At 49.8% G+C, this 17,247-nt stretch overlaps 2 protein-coding genes across 2 annotated transcripts in view; both read right to left on the reverse strand.

The window, feature by feature from the left end:
• Positions 1–101: 101 nt before the first annotated feature.
• Positions 102–12,590, reverse strand: Ddost (dolichyl-diphosphooligosaccharide--protein glycosyltransferase non-catalytic subunit). The gene is made up of 11 exons (XM_045148683.1): positions 12,322–12,590; positions 12,051–12,161; positions 5,687–5,773; positions 4,090–4,193; positions 3,912–4,006; positions 3,364–3,457; positions 2,942–3,090; positions 1,690–1,837; positions 974–1,094; positions 592–698; positions 102–501 (listed from the first exon to the last, which is right to left on the reverse strand). The coding sequence occupies exons 1-11, from the start codon at positions 12,473–12,475 to the stop codon at positions 352–354; spliced, it is 1,320 nt and encodes a 439-aa protein (XP_045004618.1). The 5' UTR covers positions 12,476–12,590; the 3' UTR covers positions 102–351.
• Positions 12,591–14,391: 1,801 nt separating this feature from the next.
• Positions 14,392–17,247, reverse strand: part of Kif17 (kinesin family member 17) — a 30,718-nt gene continuing 27,862 nt past the window's right edge. Inside the window, exon 11 of the mRNA XM_045149088.1 lies at positions 14,392–15,069. Within this exon, the coding sequence (XP_045005023.1) occupies positions 14,891–15,069 (179 nt within the window). The 3' untranslated portion in view covers positions 14,392–14,890. The remainder of the gene's footprint in view (positions 15,070–17,247) is intronic.

The raw sequence follows: 17,247 nt of genomic DNA on the forward strand, positions 1-17,247 counted from the left end.
AGGATGTACTTTTGCTTCAGAGCTAAGTGGAAAAACAACCAGTTTTTGGCAAGTTATTTCTGGACAGCATCCCCACCAACAAGAGTGGTAGGCCACTGATGTGAGGGTAACATTTCTCTTTATTTTAGAAATGAAATTGACCCACACATCAAAAATGTCACAATTCAAGGTGGGAAAATGTAAAAATTGTCCCCTGGCCCCCACCCCCTGGTGCTCAACACTGCATCTCCCGTTGAGGTAAGGCTGTGCCATTTTCCCATGGCTCTAAAAAAAAAATAACAAAGCAACCAATCCACTCCAACAAATCCTCCACCCATCTCCCTGCTGTAGAGAGTCCTGGGCTCCGGCCCCTCAGTCCGACTTCTCCTTCTCCTTCATGTGCAAGAAGACAATGCTGAAGATGAAGAGTCCTGCCATCATGGAGAAGGCGCTGGCGTAGTAGGGATAGGCAGAGGGGATGAAGCGCTCATACTGCGTGTGCTGCAGTGGCCTCACAGACACCTGCAACGAGACACAGGTGGCAGGCCCAGGCCAGGGGACCTGAGGAGGGTGTCGTAACTGCTGGCGAGAAACAGACCACTCCTGGCTTACCTGAGTAGAAGAGTACAGATGTGTGTAACCAAGCCGGTTGTAATCCACCTTAAACTGGAATACGCCGTAGACATCAGGCAACTTGAACTGGACACTGTACTTGCCACCTAGGAAAGAAGTCACGCACAGAGCCACAGCATTCCTCAATGGCCCACAGATGTATGCACCAGAGCATTCCTCGACGGCCCACAGACACGCGCACCAGAGCATTCCTTGACGGCCCACAGACACGCACACCAAAGCGTTTTGACAGGCCACAGACGCATGCACCAGAGCATTCCTCGACGGCCCACAACACGCGCACCACAGCGTTCCTCGACGGCCCACAGACGCATGCATGGCAGGGCCTGGCGCAGCCTTCACTGCCAGGAATCACACTCACCTTTCCTCTTCAAGAAGGTCCGCACGAAAGGATCAATGCGCACAAATTCCAGCTGGATGTCATCCCCATCAAATGGGACCCACCTGCCATTGGAGAGCTGTTCAATCACGATGCTGTACTCCTGAAACAAGAGGCTGGGTTAGCCAGGATGGCCAGTGAACTACAGGGGTACAGCCCTTAATTCCACCCTACAAACATGGACAAGAAGAGTCCTGCCAACCCATGGAAGCCACTGTCACCTGTCATCCCTAAGTTGACCACTCTCAGCAAGGCCAACAGCTGGCAGCCTCTGAGCCCGTCACGACTCAAGGTCTTCAGCAGATATGGACCCAGAGCTCTCTCCACAATATACAGGCACTGGCAAGTGTGCAGGCTTCCAAGTTTGATGCATGCCTGTCTTCACCCACTTCTCTGGCCCATGAAATCCATCTTTAAGCTCAAAATGAAATGTTACTTCTCTTATAAATCTGACTTCCCTGGCAAAGCTAAATGTTAGAGGCCCTCTCACTGCCATGTCCCACGGTGACATGCCAAGAGCTGTCCGTATCAACTTTCCCAAAGGAGTCCAGGGTGAGGGTTAGGACCAGGCTCCACACCTGTGCCAGCTCTCCTAAGGGGTGGGATGAGTTATCTTTCTGTATACCTCTGAAGCCACAATTAAAATGTAAATACTTTGAGCATTCACTTTGACACCCACCTACCCCAAGAGCTCTTACCACTAGGTCTGTGACAGTGTAGGCATTGGGTGGGGACTTCTCGCCCACCCGATGATGGGATACAGGCCCCACACGGAGGACACCCTCCTCCTTGAACACCCAGCGGGACAGGGCCACAGCTAGCTCATAATTGCCAGTCTGGGGATATCTGCAGAGGGAAAGGAGAGGTTGGGATCCTTGCAGCCCACTGTTGGGAGTACTTAATAGGCCAGGCTACTCATGACCACCAGGCCAGCAGACACTAAACAAGGTTCTGCAAGGAGGCTCATGTACCTAGATGTCCACAGTTAAGGGGGACACAAGAATGGACAGGGTGGGTGGTATTGCTCTGGGTGGTAGTTGCACAAGTCTTTTTTTTCTGGTGCTAGGAATCAAACCCAAGCCTCATGCATGCTAGACAAGTGCTGTAGTACTGAGCCACACCCCAGCCCCAAATATACAGTTGGGTTTTTTAAATTTTTATTTACTTATTTGAGAGCAACAGGGAAAGAGGCAGAGAGAGAGAGAGAGAGAGAGAGAGAGAGAGAGAGAGAGAGAGAGAATGGGCACACCAGGCCTCCAGCCACTGAAAATGAACTCCAGATGCATGCGCCCCCTTGTGCATCTGGCTAACATGGGTCCTGGGGAATTAAGCCTCAAACCAGGGTCCTTAGGCTTCACAGGCAAGCGCTTAACTGCTAAGCCATCTCCCCAGCCCTACAGTTATTTGTTTTTTTTAAGTGTTTTTTTTTAAGTTAGTTTTTATTATTTATTTGCGAGAAAGAGGGAGAGAGAGAGAGAGAGAGAATGGGCACACTCAGGCCTTGGGCCACTGCAAACAAACATCAGATTGCATGCGCCCCCTTGTGCACCTGACTTATGTGGATCCTGGAGAATCGAACCAGGGTCCTTTGGCTTTGTAGGCAAACACCTTAACTGCTAAGCCATCTCTCTAGTCCTTGTTTTTTTTTTTTTTTTGAGGTAGAGTTTCACTATGTAGTGTCAGAGTGGCCTTGAACTCATGTGATCCTCCAACTTCTGCCTCCCAAGTGCTGGGGTTAAAAGTGTGTACCACCACACCTGGACCAAATACAGTTTTCTAAAAGAATGCTGGAGATTCCTTAGGAGTCTCCAGACAAACGCCTTACCACCTGAGGAGTGTGGAGTGCCACAACGTTGTCACTAAACAGCACACACCCAGACACTTGGATACAAGACCCCCTTCCTCCTCCCCATACACAGCCCCATGCTCCTGGGTCCTGGCTGTATCTACCTCTTGGCGCCAGGTGTGGCCTTCTGCACTGCCGAGTTGAAGAAGGCATCGCTGAAGAAATCCAGGGAGCCACTGAAGATGACCCGGGCATTGTTCCTGGCCTGGAGCCCAGCAATGAGGAGGGTGTTTTTCCCTACTGCGTGTGGATACTGGAAGCAGAAGGAGGTGGTCATCTGAGCAGTAGGGACATGCAAAGCCACCAGAGCAAGTGGACAACAGGCTGGACATCTGTATGGCTGTGCCAGCCATTCCCCAACCTAAGGGAGGAACCCCGAATTCCAGTGTTTCCACCCTTGTGCCCACCCAGTCCATCAGCTCGTTCTTCATCAGTCTCAGCAAAGCCTGCCTCTGAAATCCTCAAATTAAAAGGGGCTTTGCCCTGGGCCCAGGAGTTGGAGGCTCAACACTGAAAAGGCTCTTACTTGGGTGATGGGTTTGTCTGGGAAGAAGGAGTAGGAGGTTGAAGAGCCCGTCAGGATGTCCAAAACCAAGGGATTGTCGGGATCAGCAACCATCCTGCACAGAAAGAGAGACAGTCCCACGCTGACCCAGGAGCGAGCCCCAGGACCTGGGACCCCAAGGGCCCTTTCTTCCCAGGGATGAGCTTTCTTTCTTGATCGGTCTATATCTACCTGCCTATATTTTTTCCTCTCTCTGGAGCCCTTTTCTTTTTCTCTTTTCTCTCCCCACTTCTCATTCACATTTGGCATGGAAGTTCCAATCCCCCTGCCTCAGCCTTCTAAGTACTAGGACTATTGGCATGCACTACAGTATGTGGCTAGGGAAGAGTCCTTTCTTAATAGACAGCTCTCCTCTTGCTGTAATAATGCCTCACCCATATCACCTCAAGGAACATTCCCAAATAGTCCTAAATTTGGCTTGATAACCCCCACCACCAAAAAAAAAAGAAAGAAAAAGAAAAAAGGCCTCTTGTTCCCTTGGGGTTCTGCTGGCCTCCTTGCCCACTCACCCGACTCCTCGGAAGAGGACAGGGTTTAGAGATGACTTCCCAACAATGGTCGGTGCCTTCAGCAGGTTCTCAGTGTCAGCCACAATCAGTGTATGCTGCAGGGGAGAGGGACAGATGGCATCAGGGAAGCCCTCCTGGGCCTTTAGGCCAAGCCACATTAGAAGGTGACAGGCATTACCTGGCCAAGGTCTGAGACATCATAGTTGTGATGGTCAATGACGGCTGTTTTCTCTTCATCAAATTCGATTCCACACTCACTACCCAGCTCCCGAAGAGGGTCACCTGCAAGGACCCAAAGATGCCTGGATGAGCCCCGACTGGCGGAGCTTGGCCCCTCAGGTCACAGCTTTCTCATACCTTCACTCACTACTGGTTAGCCCCAGCACCCTGCAGTGCCACCAGGCAGGGCACTGCCTCCAGGGCCCGTGACCAGAACTGAAGATGGAATGGTAGCTTGGCCTCTCCCTGGCCTAGACGGGTTCTGCACATCTAAGGCAAAACCAGAGCCTGCCCTGCCCCACGATCCTAGATCTAAGTCTGTCATCACCCCACCAAGAAACCCACCCACTGAGATGAAATCAGGCTTAAAACTCTGTCTCTGGACTAAGGAAGCACAGACAGAGAATCAAGGCAGGTTCAAGGCCTTCCTGGGCCACACAGTGAATTCCAGGACGGCCTGGACTAGAAAATAAGACTCTCTCTAAAAACAAAACAGACATAACACAGATCCATGTCCAAATCTTAACCTAGTTAATATTTTTCTTAGTTAATAATTTTTGACTTTGGGAAAATTACAAGTTTTCTTGGAACTTCAATTTTCTGAGTTAAATAGCATAAAATCTTATAGGATGTTTCTACTCAGGAATGTTGCCTATCAAAAATCAGATATTGCATCAAAACTAGGGATCATATTGTTATTCACATCTAAAGTATATTATTATTGAAGTTGGATCATTCCCATTCCCTGGGGACTCTATTTTAGAGACTAACAAATTTTTTTTTTAAATATTTTTTGTTTATTTTTATTTTATTTATTTGATAGTGACAGAGAGAGAAAGAGGCAGATAGGGAGAGAAGAGAGAGAACGGGCGCGCCAGGGCCTCCAGCCACTGCAAACAAACTCCAGACGCATGCACCCCCTTGTGCATCTGGCTAACGTGGCTCCTGGGGAATCGAGCCTTGAACCGGGGTCCTTAGGCTTCACTGGCAAGCGCTTAACCGCTAAGCCATCTCTCCAGGCCCGAGACTAACAAATTTATATGAAGCCAAGTGTGGTGGTATGCACCTTTAATCCCAGCCCTTGGGAGACAGTGGTAAGAGGATCACTGTGAGTTCAAGGCCAGCCTGGGACTACGGAGTGAGTTCTAGGTCTGTCTGGGCTGGAGAGACCTGCTTCAAAAAACCAAAAACGAACATCTGTCTCTGCTGAAGGATAGAACTTGGCCCCGTGCTATGAGCTGTCAAAGTCGAGTGACCAGCACATTGAAGATGCAATTCTCCCACTGCTGGTTGTCTTTGAAACTTCCAAAGACCAATAATAATAATAATAAATCAATGCTTTGGCTCAGCCAACACCTAACTTGACTTCTCTCTGTAATGGAAAAGCCCAGCAAAACAACATGACAAACAAAGCAAACAATGTTCTCAGTGTCATAGGACAGGGCACCTACCCCTCACTGCCCGACCCTCCCCCCACCAGCCAATGCCACCTTGGCAGCTCTCAGCCTTCCCGAAGAACTGGGGGAAAGCCCCAGAACTTCCCAGTGCAGACTTACCGATGTCGGAGCTGGCAGCCACCAGGACGCTGCCACCACCGTCAATGAAGGCACTGATGGTCTCCACGTTTATGTTGCCGCCAAAATCTGAAAGAAGGCCCACACAGTGACCACTGGCATCCTGTCCCCACTCCCTGACTGTTGGGGGGAGGACACCCTATAGAGCAGCCACAGTTGATTACAAAGTGAGACCCCCACCAGGCCCAAAATGAAAGGGAGGGAAAACACACATCTTCTGAGACTCGTCCCTGCGTTCCGAAAGGAAGACTCAAAACAAGACCTCAGATTCGCAAACATTTAGAGATTTAGGTGCAATCACCAAATACCTCCTGATTTGTCAAGCCAGGAGTGCACATTTCAAGTTGCATGTATCCACCCAGATATGCTGCATTTCCACTTAATTTCACATGGCACCATTATCAGCACCTCTCATTCACGCAGGTATCCTCAGTCCTCACTGGAGCCAGGTTTGGAGTCATCTAACAGTTTTCCAGAGCCTATCAACTTCACTTCGTCAAACTGTTTGGGCAAAAGCACTGCAGAATCCACGATGGCACTGTCACTTAACAGGAGTACTCAATATCCTAACATTAATGGCGTTCCTGTCTTCTATTCATCAGTCCTGCACATTTATATCCACAGTATGCTCCACACAACTCACATTGATTTTTTAAACATATCATCAAAAGGGTTTATTCATTTCCTTTAACTCCTGAGCTATCTCTCCAGCCCAAGGGCTCATTAGTTTCTAACATTTAGGGGAATGGGAGATGGCACAGTGGATCAAGTACTCACTGTTGAAGCCCAGGTACCTGAGTTCTATCCCCAGACCCCAAGTCAGAAGAAAGCTATCAGCATGACACATTTCTATAATTCCAGCACCTCACATTTGAGATGAGGGGTGAAAACAGGAGAGCTTCTCAGCAGCTCTGGGCAAGCAGAGCCAAGACTGAAAGAAACCCTGCCTCCTTGCTTGCAAAGCCCAGTGGCTGGAATTTGATTCCCCAGGACCTATGTGAATCCAGATATACAAAGTGTCACATGCACGTGGCATTCATTTTCAGTGGCAAGAGACCCTGGCACATCCATTCTCTCTCATTCCCTGCGGCCCCTGCTTGCAAATAAACATATATTTTAAAAAATAAAAATATAAAGACCCTGCCTCAAATGAGGTGTAAAAACAGAACAACCCAAAAGTTGACCTCTGAGCTACACACACACACACACACACACACACACACCTGCATTTGCATGCACACCCCCCCAAAAAAATTTCCAACTTTTGCAAGGAAGAGATAATGTCCTCTTTTGGTCAGCTGGCTTGGCCAAACATCCAAACTAGCATGAGCAGGTAAGCAGGCCTGGTTGGGCTCAACAGTCCTCCCCAGAGTGACTGGGATATTCAACAGAAGTTATTCCACTTATTGACTATTTCTAGTAAGCTGGGAAGAAAAATGATGAGAAAATGGGGAAGAGAAGCTGTTGTGCCAAGACTGGCGAAGGGAGCCCTCCAATCGTGACATTAGAGACGTGGCACTGAGCAGGACAGCAAGAGCATGCAGGGCACTGCACAGCAGACGGAGCCAACAACAAGTGCCATGTCTGTGGAACAGGGACAAGCTGCAGGGAAGAGAAGGGGAAATGAGGTGAAAAGGGTGGTTAATGGAGGCCTTTCATGTGCCAGGAGGGCAGCTGCCATGGAGGCCACTGGGGGATTCTGAGGAGACTGCCATGAATTCATTCACACTTCCAAAAGATGTCCTGCTGACAGAGTACAGATAAGACAGGTGAGGGTGAAGCATGTGGTTGGAAGGTACCATGAAGCCAGGCTGTGAAGGTGCTCCCAGGCCACAAGGATGTGAAGGAGGGAGGAAGGGGGGTCTTCTCGAGGGGCCTGAAGGTAAAGCCACATGGCCTGCTGCTGGGCTGGCTGTGGCTTCAACCAAAAGAGGGGCATTAAGGAGTCTGGTCTGAGCAGCTGAAGGGACTTATGTGCCAACTACAGACAGACACTGAAGTGTGTCCACTGCACTTTCCCTACACATTCAAAAGGACAGGAGTCCAGGAAATGATGCTGAAAGATCTGGATGGAATACTCCTCTTTCTGTATCTTCAGGAAAAATAGCACCTCCCCATCAATTCAGATGGCAACAGGGCCATCCTGAACCTGGGGACTCTGCTGCTTCCAGAAAGCCATCTGGCCACTCCCACAGTGAGGTCAGGAGAGGTTTGGCCACTTCTGAAAGCACACTTGGGGGGAGATGGGCTGGACAGATGGCTCAGCTGGGAAAGTGCTGGCTGTACAAGAGTGAGGTCCTGAGTTTGGATCCCCAGCACTCACAAAATGGTAAGTGTGGTGGCACACACTGGTAATCCCAACTGTGGGAAGGAGAAGACAGGAGAATCTGTCTCTAGTGAGAAATTATATGAGATTTCTCAGAAGGCTCTGGCTAGCTTGTCTAACTGAATTGGTGAGTTCTGGGATCAGTGAGAGACCCTGATTCAAAATAAACTAGAGAACACAGGTGCGTGCACACCCCCACACATGTACCTACATGAATATAAACACACACGTACAAAAACCAAACACAGGCTTGAGAGATGGCTCAGCAATTAAGGCACTTGCTGCAAAGCCTAACAACCTGGGTTCGATTCCCCAGTAACCATGTAAAGGTAGATGCACAAAATGGCACATCCATCTGGAGTTTATTTGCAGTGGCTAGAGGCACAGGTGTGCCCATTCTCTCTCTCTCCCTCCCTCTCTCTCAAATAAATAAATATTTTAAAAACTCAAGCTGGGAGTGCTGGCACACACCTTTAATCCCAGCACTTGGAAGGCAAAGGTAGGAGGATCACAGTGAGTTTGAGGCCACTCTGAGAGTACATAGTGAATTCCAGGTCAGCCTCGGCTAGGGTGAGACCCTAGATTTTTGTTGAAAAACAAAAATCAGGGGCTGGAGAGATGGCTTGGTGGTTAAGTGCTTGCTTGTGAAGCCTAAGGACCCCAGTTTGCGGCTTGACTCCCCAGGACCCATGTTAGCCAGATGTACAAGGAGGCACATGCATCTGGAGTTCATTTGCAGTGGCTGGAAGCATGCGTGCACTCTCGCTCGCTCTCTCTCTCTCTCTCTCTGTCACTCTCAAATAAATAAATAAAAATAAACAAAAAAATTTAGAAAAAAGAAAAACAAAAATCATACGCATGCTAAAACAACCACTTCTAAGTATAGCACAGTAGCACAACAGCTTTTGACCTGGGCAACGGCGCCCTGCAGAGCACTGTCTGACATTTCTGGCTGTCAAATAGTAGGAAAGTGGCTATTGCTACCTGGTGGGTGGAGCCCTGGGTGCTGCTAAACACCTACAGTGTTCCACCCATAAGTGCCCCTCAACACCAGCTCTGCAAGGCAATTCCCTGCATCTTTCTGAGCCCATCTCCCCACCTACAGCACAGGGCTCCAGTGTTTTCCAGGTACACAGCATGTGCTAAGGATGCCATTCTCTTGCACATGCAGCCTGGAAGCCTGAGGATTCTAGAGGACATGAAGGAAGCCAGGTCTCATGGCAAAGCCAAACCTACAACCTGAACCCTCAAGCAGAAAAGGCCACAAAAGTGATGGAGGTCTGATGGAGGTCAGGGCTTGAAACAGCTAAGTTACACTTCAGCCAAAGTGATTTCCTTTCTGATTATTGTTCAAGCTTTCTCCAACAAAGAGAATGCCTCAGTTCAACATCAGTCTTCAGAACTCCCCTACCTTTACCAATGCCCTCTTTGAAGGGGGAACTCAGACTCAACCCCTCAGCAGGCAACTGAACCTCCTTGAACAGAACAACATTGCTTTCACTGTCTATTCAGTTTCCTTCTGCATATGACGTGAAGAAACTGGCTTTCCATTTACAGTGGCCAAACTGGGCTCATCACTGGTACCCATTTAAAATGTTTTGTTGTTGTTGTTTGTTTGTTTGTTTGTTTCTTAAGGTAGGGTCTCACTCTAGCCCAGGCTGACCTGGAATTCACTATGTAGTCTCAGGCTGGCCTTGAACTCACAACAGCGACCCTCCTACCTTAGCCTCCAAGTGCTGGGATTAAAGGCATGTTCCACCCCATCTAGCTTTAGTCCCCATCCATTAACCCCACCCCCACCCCCCATCCCCGGGTTTTTCAAAGGTCTCACTCTAGCTCAGGATGACCTAGAATTCACTATGTACTTTCAGGCTGGCCTTGATCTCACAGCAATCCTCCTACCTCTGTCTCTGAGATTAAAGGCATGTTCCACCATGCCCAGCTTTAGTTTTTTTTAAGGTCAATATGAAAAATGTTACTAGAACAGATGGTATGGAATGTGGTAGAAATCCTGATAGCATTTAGGAAACACTGTTTCTCCTGACCACCTAGTCTGTCTCACCCACTGCATCTTTCCTTCCCTGTCTATCCCCAGAAGCACATCTGATACACAGACACAGGGCTTGTTTAACTCATTTCCAGTCTGTGTTTCCTTAGACATCTGTAAGAACTCCTCAAGAGCAGGCTTCCTACCCTTACCTCCTAACCCAATCCATCCGGTCATACCCATTTAAGAGTCCTAGGCACATCAGAAACTTGACAAGCCCCAGTCACTACTGAGAGCTCCATTCAAGGCATTTAAATACCATGTGCGCATGCATCTTTATGTGTTTGTGGGCAACACATGAAGAGGTCAGAGGACAACTTCCAGAGCTTACCCTTACCTCCTACTTCATTTGAGGCAGGGTCTCTTGTCCGCCACTGCCTTTACCAGGCTAGCTGGCTTCCAAGCTTTGGGGAGATTCTCCTGGCTCTACCTCCCTTCTTGCCTTAGGCATGCTGGGATTACAGATGCCCACTACAATGTCCAGCTTTATGCGAGTTCTGGGGACCTGGACTCACATAACTACACTTGCATAGCAAGTACTGTATCCACCAAGCCAACTCCCATTCTGCATTTGAAGATTTTTGGTTTTGGTTTTTGGGTTTTCGAGGTAGGGTCTCCCCTTAGCCAAGGAATCCACTATGTCATCTCAGGGTGGTCTCGAACTCACAGCAGTGATCCTCCTACTTCTGCCTCCTAAGTGCTAGGATTGAAGGCAGGCACCACTACACCCGGTTCATTTGAAGATTTTAACCTATAAAGTTGTGGGGACACATCTACCCAACAACTGTTGCTTCCAAAAGCCAATTTTCCAAGGCCCATGTCACTGGGCAGTTGCAAGGAGTAACACAGGAAGTGTCAGGAGCCTTGGGAAAACTTCAAGGATTTGGCAGACCTGCAAGAGACAAATGCCCTACCAAGGAATTAAAAGACAGTCTAAGCTTCAGGGATGGATGGCAGGAGCATGTTATCCCAGACAATGACACTGTGAGTCCTTCAAGAAGATAAAATGAAGCAAGGAAGTAGATGCTGAGTAGGCTCACCAAAACAGCATGATAAAAGAGAACTAGCCAAAGAAACTGGGGACATTTAGTCAAGTGAAGACACCCTACCATCAGACTTGTTCTCTCAGACCCAGGGGAGTACAAGAACGCTTCCCCCCCAAATAAAGTCAGGCCAGGGAGACAAATGTTCATTCAGTTTCACTTCATGACAAAAATAACCAGTGGTAGGGTGGATGGACTCGTAAGGTAGAAATAAAGTATAAATTAGGTAATAAGGAGAAGACATTCTTTTCAATCAGTCCTCCTGCTACACTGAGGGACATGTCCATCTAGCCCTCGGGGCGACCTAAACTTTTAAGACCTATTACACTACAGGATGCCTTCTTACAACAATCCCTACTAATAACATGCCAATTCTTTGCACACAGACAAACCAAATCAAGGGGCGCTATATTATTAGGCCACCTGTGGAGAAAGTCATCTCCTTAGAACAGCAGAACCAGGAGTTCCACAGTCAACAACAATGTTTGACTTCACAACCTTAGCTGTGTCTTTTAAAAAATTTATTTATAACTTATTTGACAGAGAGAAAGAGGGGGAGAGAGAGAGTGAGCGCGCGAGTGAGTGCGAGCACGCGCCAGGGCCTCCAGCCACTGCAAAGGAACTCCAGGTGAACGCCCCCTTGTGCATCTGGCTAACGTGGGTCCTGGAGAATTGAACCTGGGTCCTCTGGCTTTGCTGGCAAACGCCTTAACCGATAAGCCATCCCTCCAGCCCCTTAGCTGTGTCTTTTTGAAAGATGCTCCCTCCAGAGCCAAGGTCAAAAACTGACAATTTCCTCTACTGCGGCAGCAACGGTGCCCTGGCTGACAACCCATCCCGAGACCCGGAACGTGTCCAGGGATCACAACAGAAAAACAAATAGATCAGTACAAGGCCTCGAATGCGAATGCAGGTGTTTGGAGCCCTTACCTTCTACCGAGGGGGAGAAGATGATGAGATTGTCATAGAGGAACTCCCCGTACTTAATGAGGGACAAGCTGGGGTCGTCGGCGGTCTTGAACGTGAGCTCAAAGCCTCGGTCTGAACGAGAAGAAAAGAGGGAGTGGAGGGAAACCGCACTACAGATCACGGCGAGAATGGCACCCCAGGCGGCAGGCCAGCCCCGTGCGAGCTGCGGCAGGAGGCCGAGTGGGAGGGACCGTGGTGATGCCCTCCGGCTCCTCCCCAACCCCGTTCTCACCCTTCAGGCTCCGGAAGAAAAGCGAGTGCGTATCCCGCACGTTGAGGTTGTCCAGCAACACTAGGGTGCGGGGACCGCTGGCGCATACCGAGCCCAGAAAGGGCAGCAGCAGCCAGAAGAGGGACCAAGCACGGGCTGCACTGGGAGGCTCCATTTTTCTCTTCCTGCCGGAGAACCCAGCACTGGGCACCGGAAGTGAGCCGTCTATAGTCGTCCAATCGTCGCTCGCGGCAGAGGAGCACCAACCGGAAGTGACCGGCGGATACTTTAGGGAACTGGGTGCAGAGCCCCGACCTGGGAGGTAGGGAGCAGGGCGCGCCGCCGGAAGTGTCCGGGTCAGAGGCGGATTTTGGGCGCCTTACTGGCGGAAGGTGCTTGAGGTTCCGCCTCCCCCCAAGAAAAAGAGCCAATCATGGAGAGACAGCTCTGCAGCCGCGACCAATCAGCAAAGCCGAGTGTCCTTTTGCTCCTCTCTTGACGGGTTTTGGGGTTTCCAGGTAGGGTCTCGCTGTAGCCCAGGCTGACCTGGAATTCACTATGTAGACTCAGCTGGCCTCGAACTCTCGGCGATCCTTTACCTCAGCCTCTCGGGAGCTGGGATTAAAGGCATAGGCCACCAGTCTCGGCGTCTGGTTCCTTATTTTTGCAATTACGACGGCATGTGGGATCACCCCCTCGGCCCTCACCGTTAGGGAACAGTGGGGTGGGGAAGTAGGATCAGGAGCGCTGCAGCTGCTGCCAGCCGGGAGTCCATCTGAACGGCCGGTGGACTGGCCTCGCCATCAGAAGCTCTAACTTTGACCTCGGGAGCGTCCACCAGCTCTGATCCCGGCCATCGCCTTGCTCTTCAGGCCAGCTGCTTGGATTTAAATAGGGATCATGACGAGGTCCAGCCCCCTACCTGCTCTCAGTAGTGCTGGCTCCCTGCTTTTAAAATCACACAGGAGCCCCTCGGTTCACCTCAACACCCTCGACCACTCCAAAGAGTCAGCTGTTCTGAGTTCCACCACAGTGGTGAGAGTAATTTTAGAGAGAGGGGAGCCATTCTCTGACACTTGTCTGCCAGCCCAAGAATGGAGACAGAAATCAAAATTACATCTCTTGCCCCCAGTTTGTCCACACTAACTCACCCCTGCTGTGCAGACCTGCCACCCAATGACGTTGACCAGTTGTTTAGTGAACTGTCACTGCACAAGGCATCCAAAGGCTCTCTTCACTTTTAGGCCTCCACTTGCAAACCCAGCTCCATACCTTCATCCTCCCTCTTGTTCCTGACCTAGGTACCAAGCCTTGAGCCACGCACTCTTGCTTGCTGCTCCTACAGTTCTCTCCACCAGGGGCGCCCTCCACACGCTCCCATCTTAAACCTCCTGGAATCTTCATCTCTTCACCTCGGATAGATGAAGAACCACCCAAGGCTGTGGGATTGGGGAAGGGGGACGTCTTGGTTCCCATACAGACCTGAGTTGGCCTCCCCTGACTTGCTTCTACCCCTCCGACCTAACCTTCAGTGACCTCCTTGGCCCAGGGATAAGACTTGTGCGGCATACCACAGTAATCGATACGAAAGAGTGATGGGAGGCAGACCCAGGAGAACTAGCACTGAGCCTAGGGCTTATACACTACTGCAGTAAACCTTCACAAAATAATGTGTTACCCCATTGACAGATGTGGCTCCAGACACAGCTCCCTCAGGTTGTAGGCCCCTCACAGGGCAGGCCTGGAATACAAGGGGTGTGTTCTAGCCCCTGGGTGGGAGATGAGGGTTCATTTCTGGCCGTCAGAACACCCAGTTCTTCCAGCAGAGCTCGCCTCCCCACCTAGGACTGTCAAAACCTAGGTCCTTTTCTGCCTCAGAAAGACATGGTTCTCTTTCCATAAGGGCTTTGCTACTCTGGCCCACAGATTCCTTAAAGCTCACTGTCCTCAGAAAAATACATTTATGCTGGTCATACAAACCCTGGGGCCTGAGGCAGTGAAAAATCTATTTGGAAACACCTCCCATGAATAGCAGGGGCTCCACCCTCCACGACACATCAGAGGTTTGGGGAAGAGCCAGTTTATTGGGCAACATAGTTTGAAGCAGCCTTCTCAGATCCTCAGCCCAGCCAGGAACAGGCAGAGCAGAATGGCTGGCTGCCTCAGGTCGCCACTTGAGCCTACTGTGTGGAGCAAGCCTCCCTGGGAAGGGCAAATCACACAGAAGCACAAGTCTTAATCTCCAAGACGTTGAGTTTCATCCATGTGCCAGTGGCTGTGCCAATGTTGGGACTGCTGGTGAACACCCTGAGACATTGGAGCCCATGAAGGCAGACCCAATCTGGAGGGCTCCGTGGCAAGAGAATCGATGGAAACACTGATGTGGAGTGAACAGCTGGTATAGGCTTCTCTCGGGAGGGCGGTACAGCCACTAAGTAGATCAAGCCTTGCCCTGAGCCAAGGCAGTCTCTCTGGGGAACAGGGAAGGGAATGTGTCTTCCCAGGGCTGAGGCCTGGGGCACGAGGGGAGAGGGCAAAGAGGCCTGGAAGTTTCTAGAAGCCTAAAGGCAGATAACAGCAGGCAGCTTGATCACAGAGGTTCATTGCTGAAGTTGCTTTTGCTTTTCTTACGCTTGGCCTTGGCGAAGGGGATGTCGAGGGACTCCAGGCGGAAGGGTCTGGGCTGGGGCATTTCAGGGGTCTGGGTGAGTGGGATGGTAGAATTGTTGCTGAGTGGGGAACTGAGGCCTGGCGGAGAGTTGTGATGTGCTGTGGAGTAGAGGGCAGAGGGTATGAGTGAGCCATGAGAGCCAGGTGGAGGAGACATCCACATATGCAGCCTGGCCAACCCCCACCCAGCCGCTCTGAGGCTGCTCTGGCTGGAGTTCTATCCAAGAAGGTCTGGGATGGAGGGGTTGGGGCCACATCACCTCTTGAGCCTCAGTTTCTTCATCTGCCACATGAGCCCAATATCAGAAACTCAACTGGTGCTCATTTCTACCTTGATCTATCTCTCCATATATTCCTCAACTCCACTCACTCAGTATCTTACAGAGATTCAGTGCAGGGGCTGGGGAGATGTCTCAGCAGTTACAGGAGTTTGCTTTTAAAGCCTGCTGACTTGGGTTCAGTTCCCCAGCCACCCACATAAAGCCACTTGTTTGCAGCAAAGAGAGACCCTGGCATGCCCACACACACACACACACACACACACACACACACACACACAGCCTCAGTATAGAACTAAGATTTGCTTCATACTGATACACACCCACGTGCACACATACATATGTCGGGGGTGGGTTTCAAGGTAGGGTCTCACTCTAGCCCACGCTGACCTGGAATTCACTATGTAGTCTCAGGCTGGTCTTGAACTCAAAGCAATCCTCCTACCTCTACCTCCAGAGTGCTGGGATTAAAGGTGTACGCCACCATGCCCAGCTTTCTCAATGATATTTACTGAACTCTGTTTTTAGGTTTTTGTTTTTTGAGGTAGGGTCTCACTGTAGCCTAGGCTGACCTGACACACTTGGCTCTGTGTTTAGTTTTCTTAAGATATTTTATTTACTTATTTATCTGCAAGCAGAGAGAGAGAGAGAAATGGCCACACCAGGGCCACCAGCCATTGAAAATGAACTCCAGACACATGTGTCATTTTGTGCATCTGGCTTTACATAGGCACTGGAGAATAGAACCCAGGTTGTTAGGCTTTGCAGGCAAGTACCTCTGTGCCATCTCTCCAACCCTTTCTTTCTTTTTTTAAAAGATTTTATTTATTTATTTATTTATTTATTTATTTATTTATTTATTTATTTATTGGAAACAGAGAGAGAGAGAGACAGAGTGAGAATGGGCATGTCAGGGCCTCTAGCCACTGCAAATGAACTCCAGATGCATGCACCACTTTGTGTATCTGGCTTACATGGGACCTGGAGAATAGAACCTGGGTCCTTAGGCTTCGCAGGCATGCACCTTAACTGCTAAGCCATCTCTCCAGTCCTCCAACCCTTTCTTTAGTGTTTTGTTTGTTTGTGGGTTTTGGGGGAGGGAGGTTGTTTGTTTCTTTATTTGTTTTTGGTTTTTCAAGGTAGGGTCTCAGTCTAGCCCAGGCTGACCTGGAATTCACTCTGTAGTCTCAGGGTGGCCTTGAACTCATGGTGTGAGTGCTGGGATTAAAGCTGTGTACCACCACACCTAGGCCTGTCTTTAATCTTTAAAAGCAGTATGAAATGATTTTTCAATTCTAGAAACCGTTTTGTTGTGGGGCCCCTCTTATCCCCTTTGACATCATTTTCTTTAGGGAAATCCACCACAGTGGCATCTAAGAAAGCCAGAGTAACTAGTGAGACCTGACCCATGCACCTTCATGTGAGTGCCCACATGTGTGTCAGGGACTCAATCGGGTACAGCACCTCCCCACAAGCTGACAAAGGATGAGAAAGGAAACTATGTACTGATAGGTACTGAGCATTGTGACAGTTAACCTTGTCACCTTGGTTGCATTGAAAAATGCCTAGGCAATGAGTAAAGAACACTTCTGAATGTGGTGTGTCTGCAGGGGTGATGTTTCCAGGGATGACTAGCTTGTGGGACAGCAAATGAAGGAAGACCTGTCATGAAGGTAGGTGGCACCATTCAGTAAGCTGGAGGCCCACATGGACCAGAAAGGAGGAGGAAGCATCCTGACACAAGCATGCTCTCTACCTCCCAGCCACCACGGCGTCAGCCACTGAAGTTGCTACCTTCTTGTTGCTGTGACCCTGCACCTGACCAGATGCAACTTAGGGAAGGAAGGGTTTACGTCCACTTGCTTATGGTTTGACATTGTAGTCCATCATGGCGGGGAAGGCATGGCAGCAGGAGCATGAAGCAGCTCATCACATTACTCCCACAGTCAGGAAGCAGAGAGCAATGAATGCTGCTGCTCAGCCAGTTCTCTCCAGGACA

The sequence above is a fragment of the Jaculus jaculus genome, chromosome 5 (assembly GCF_020740685.1).
Source record: "Jaculus jaculus isolate mJacJac1 chromosome 5, mJacJac1.mat.Y.cur, whole genome shotgun sequence".
Classification (NCBI taxonomy): domain Eukaryota; kingdom Metazoa; phylum Chordata; class Mammalia; order Rodentia; family Dipodidae; genus Jaculus; species Jaculus jaculus.

Bases quoted from the DNA above. Each gene is read 5' to 3' on its own strand.
- Ddost (XM_045148683.1), bottom strand. From the start codon at position 12,475: ATGGAGCCTCCCAGTGCAGCCCGTGCTTGGTCCCTCTTCTGGCTGCTG. The intron at 4,194-5,686 runs GTAAGTCTGCAC...GGGTCCTTGCAG, and splicing joins GGCTGCCAGCTCCGACATCG to GTGACCCTCTTCGGGAGCTG. The intron at 3,091-3,363 runs GTAAGAGCCTTT...TTCTGCTTCCAG, and splicing joins CAGACAAACCCATCACCCAA to TATCCACACGCAGTAGGGAA.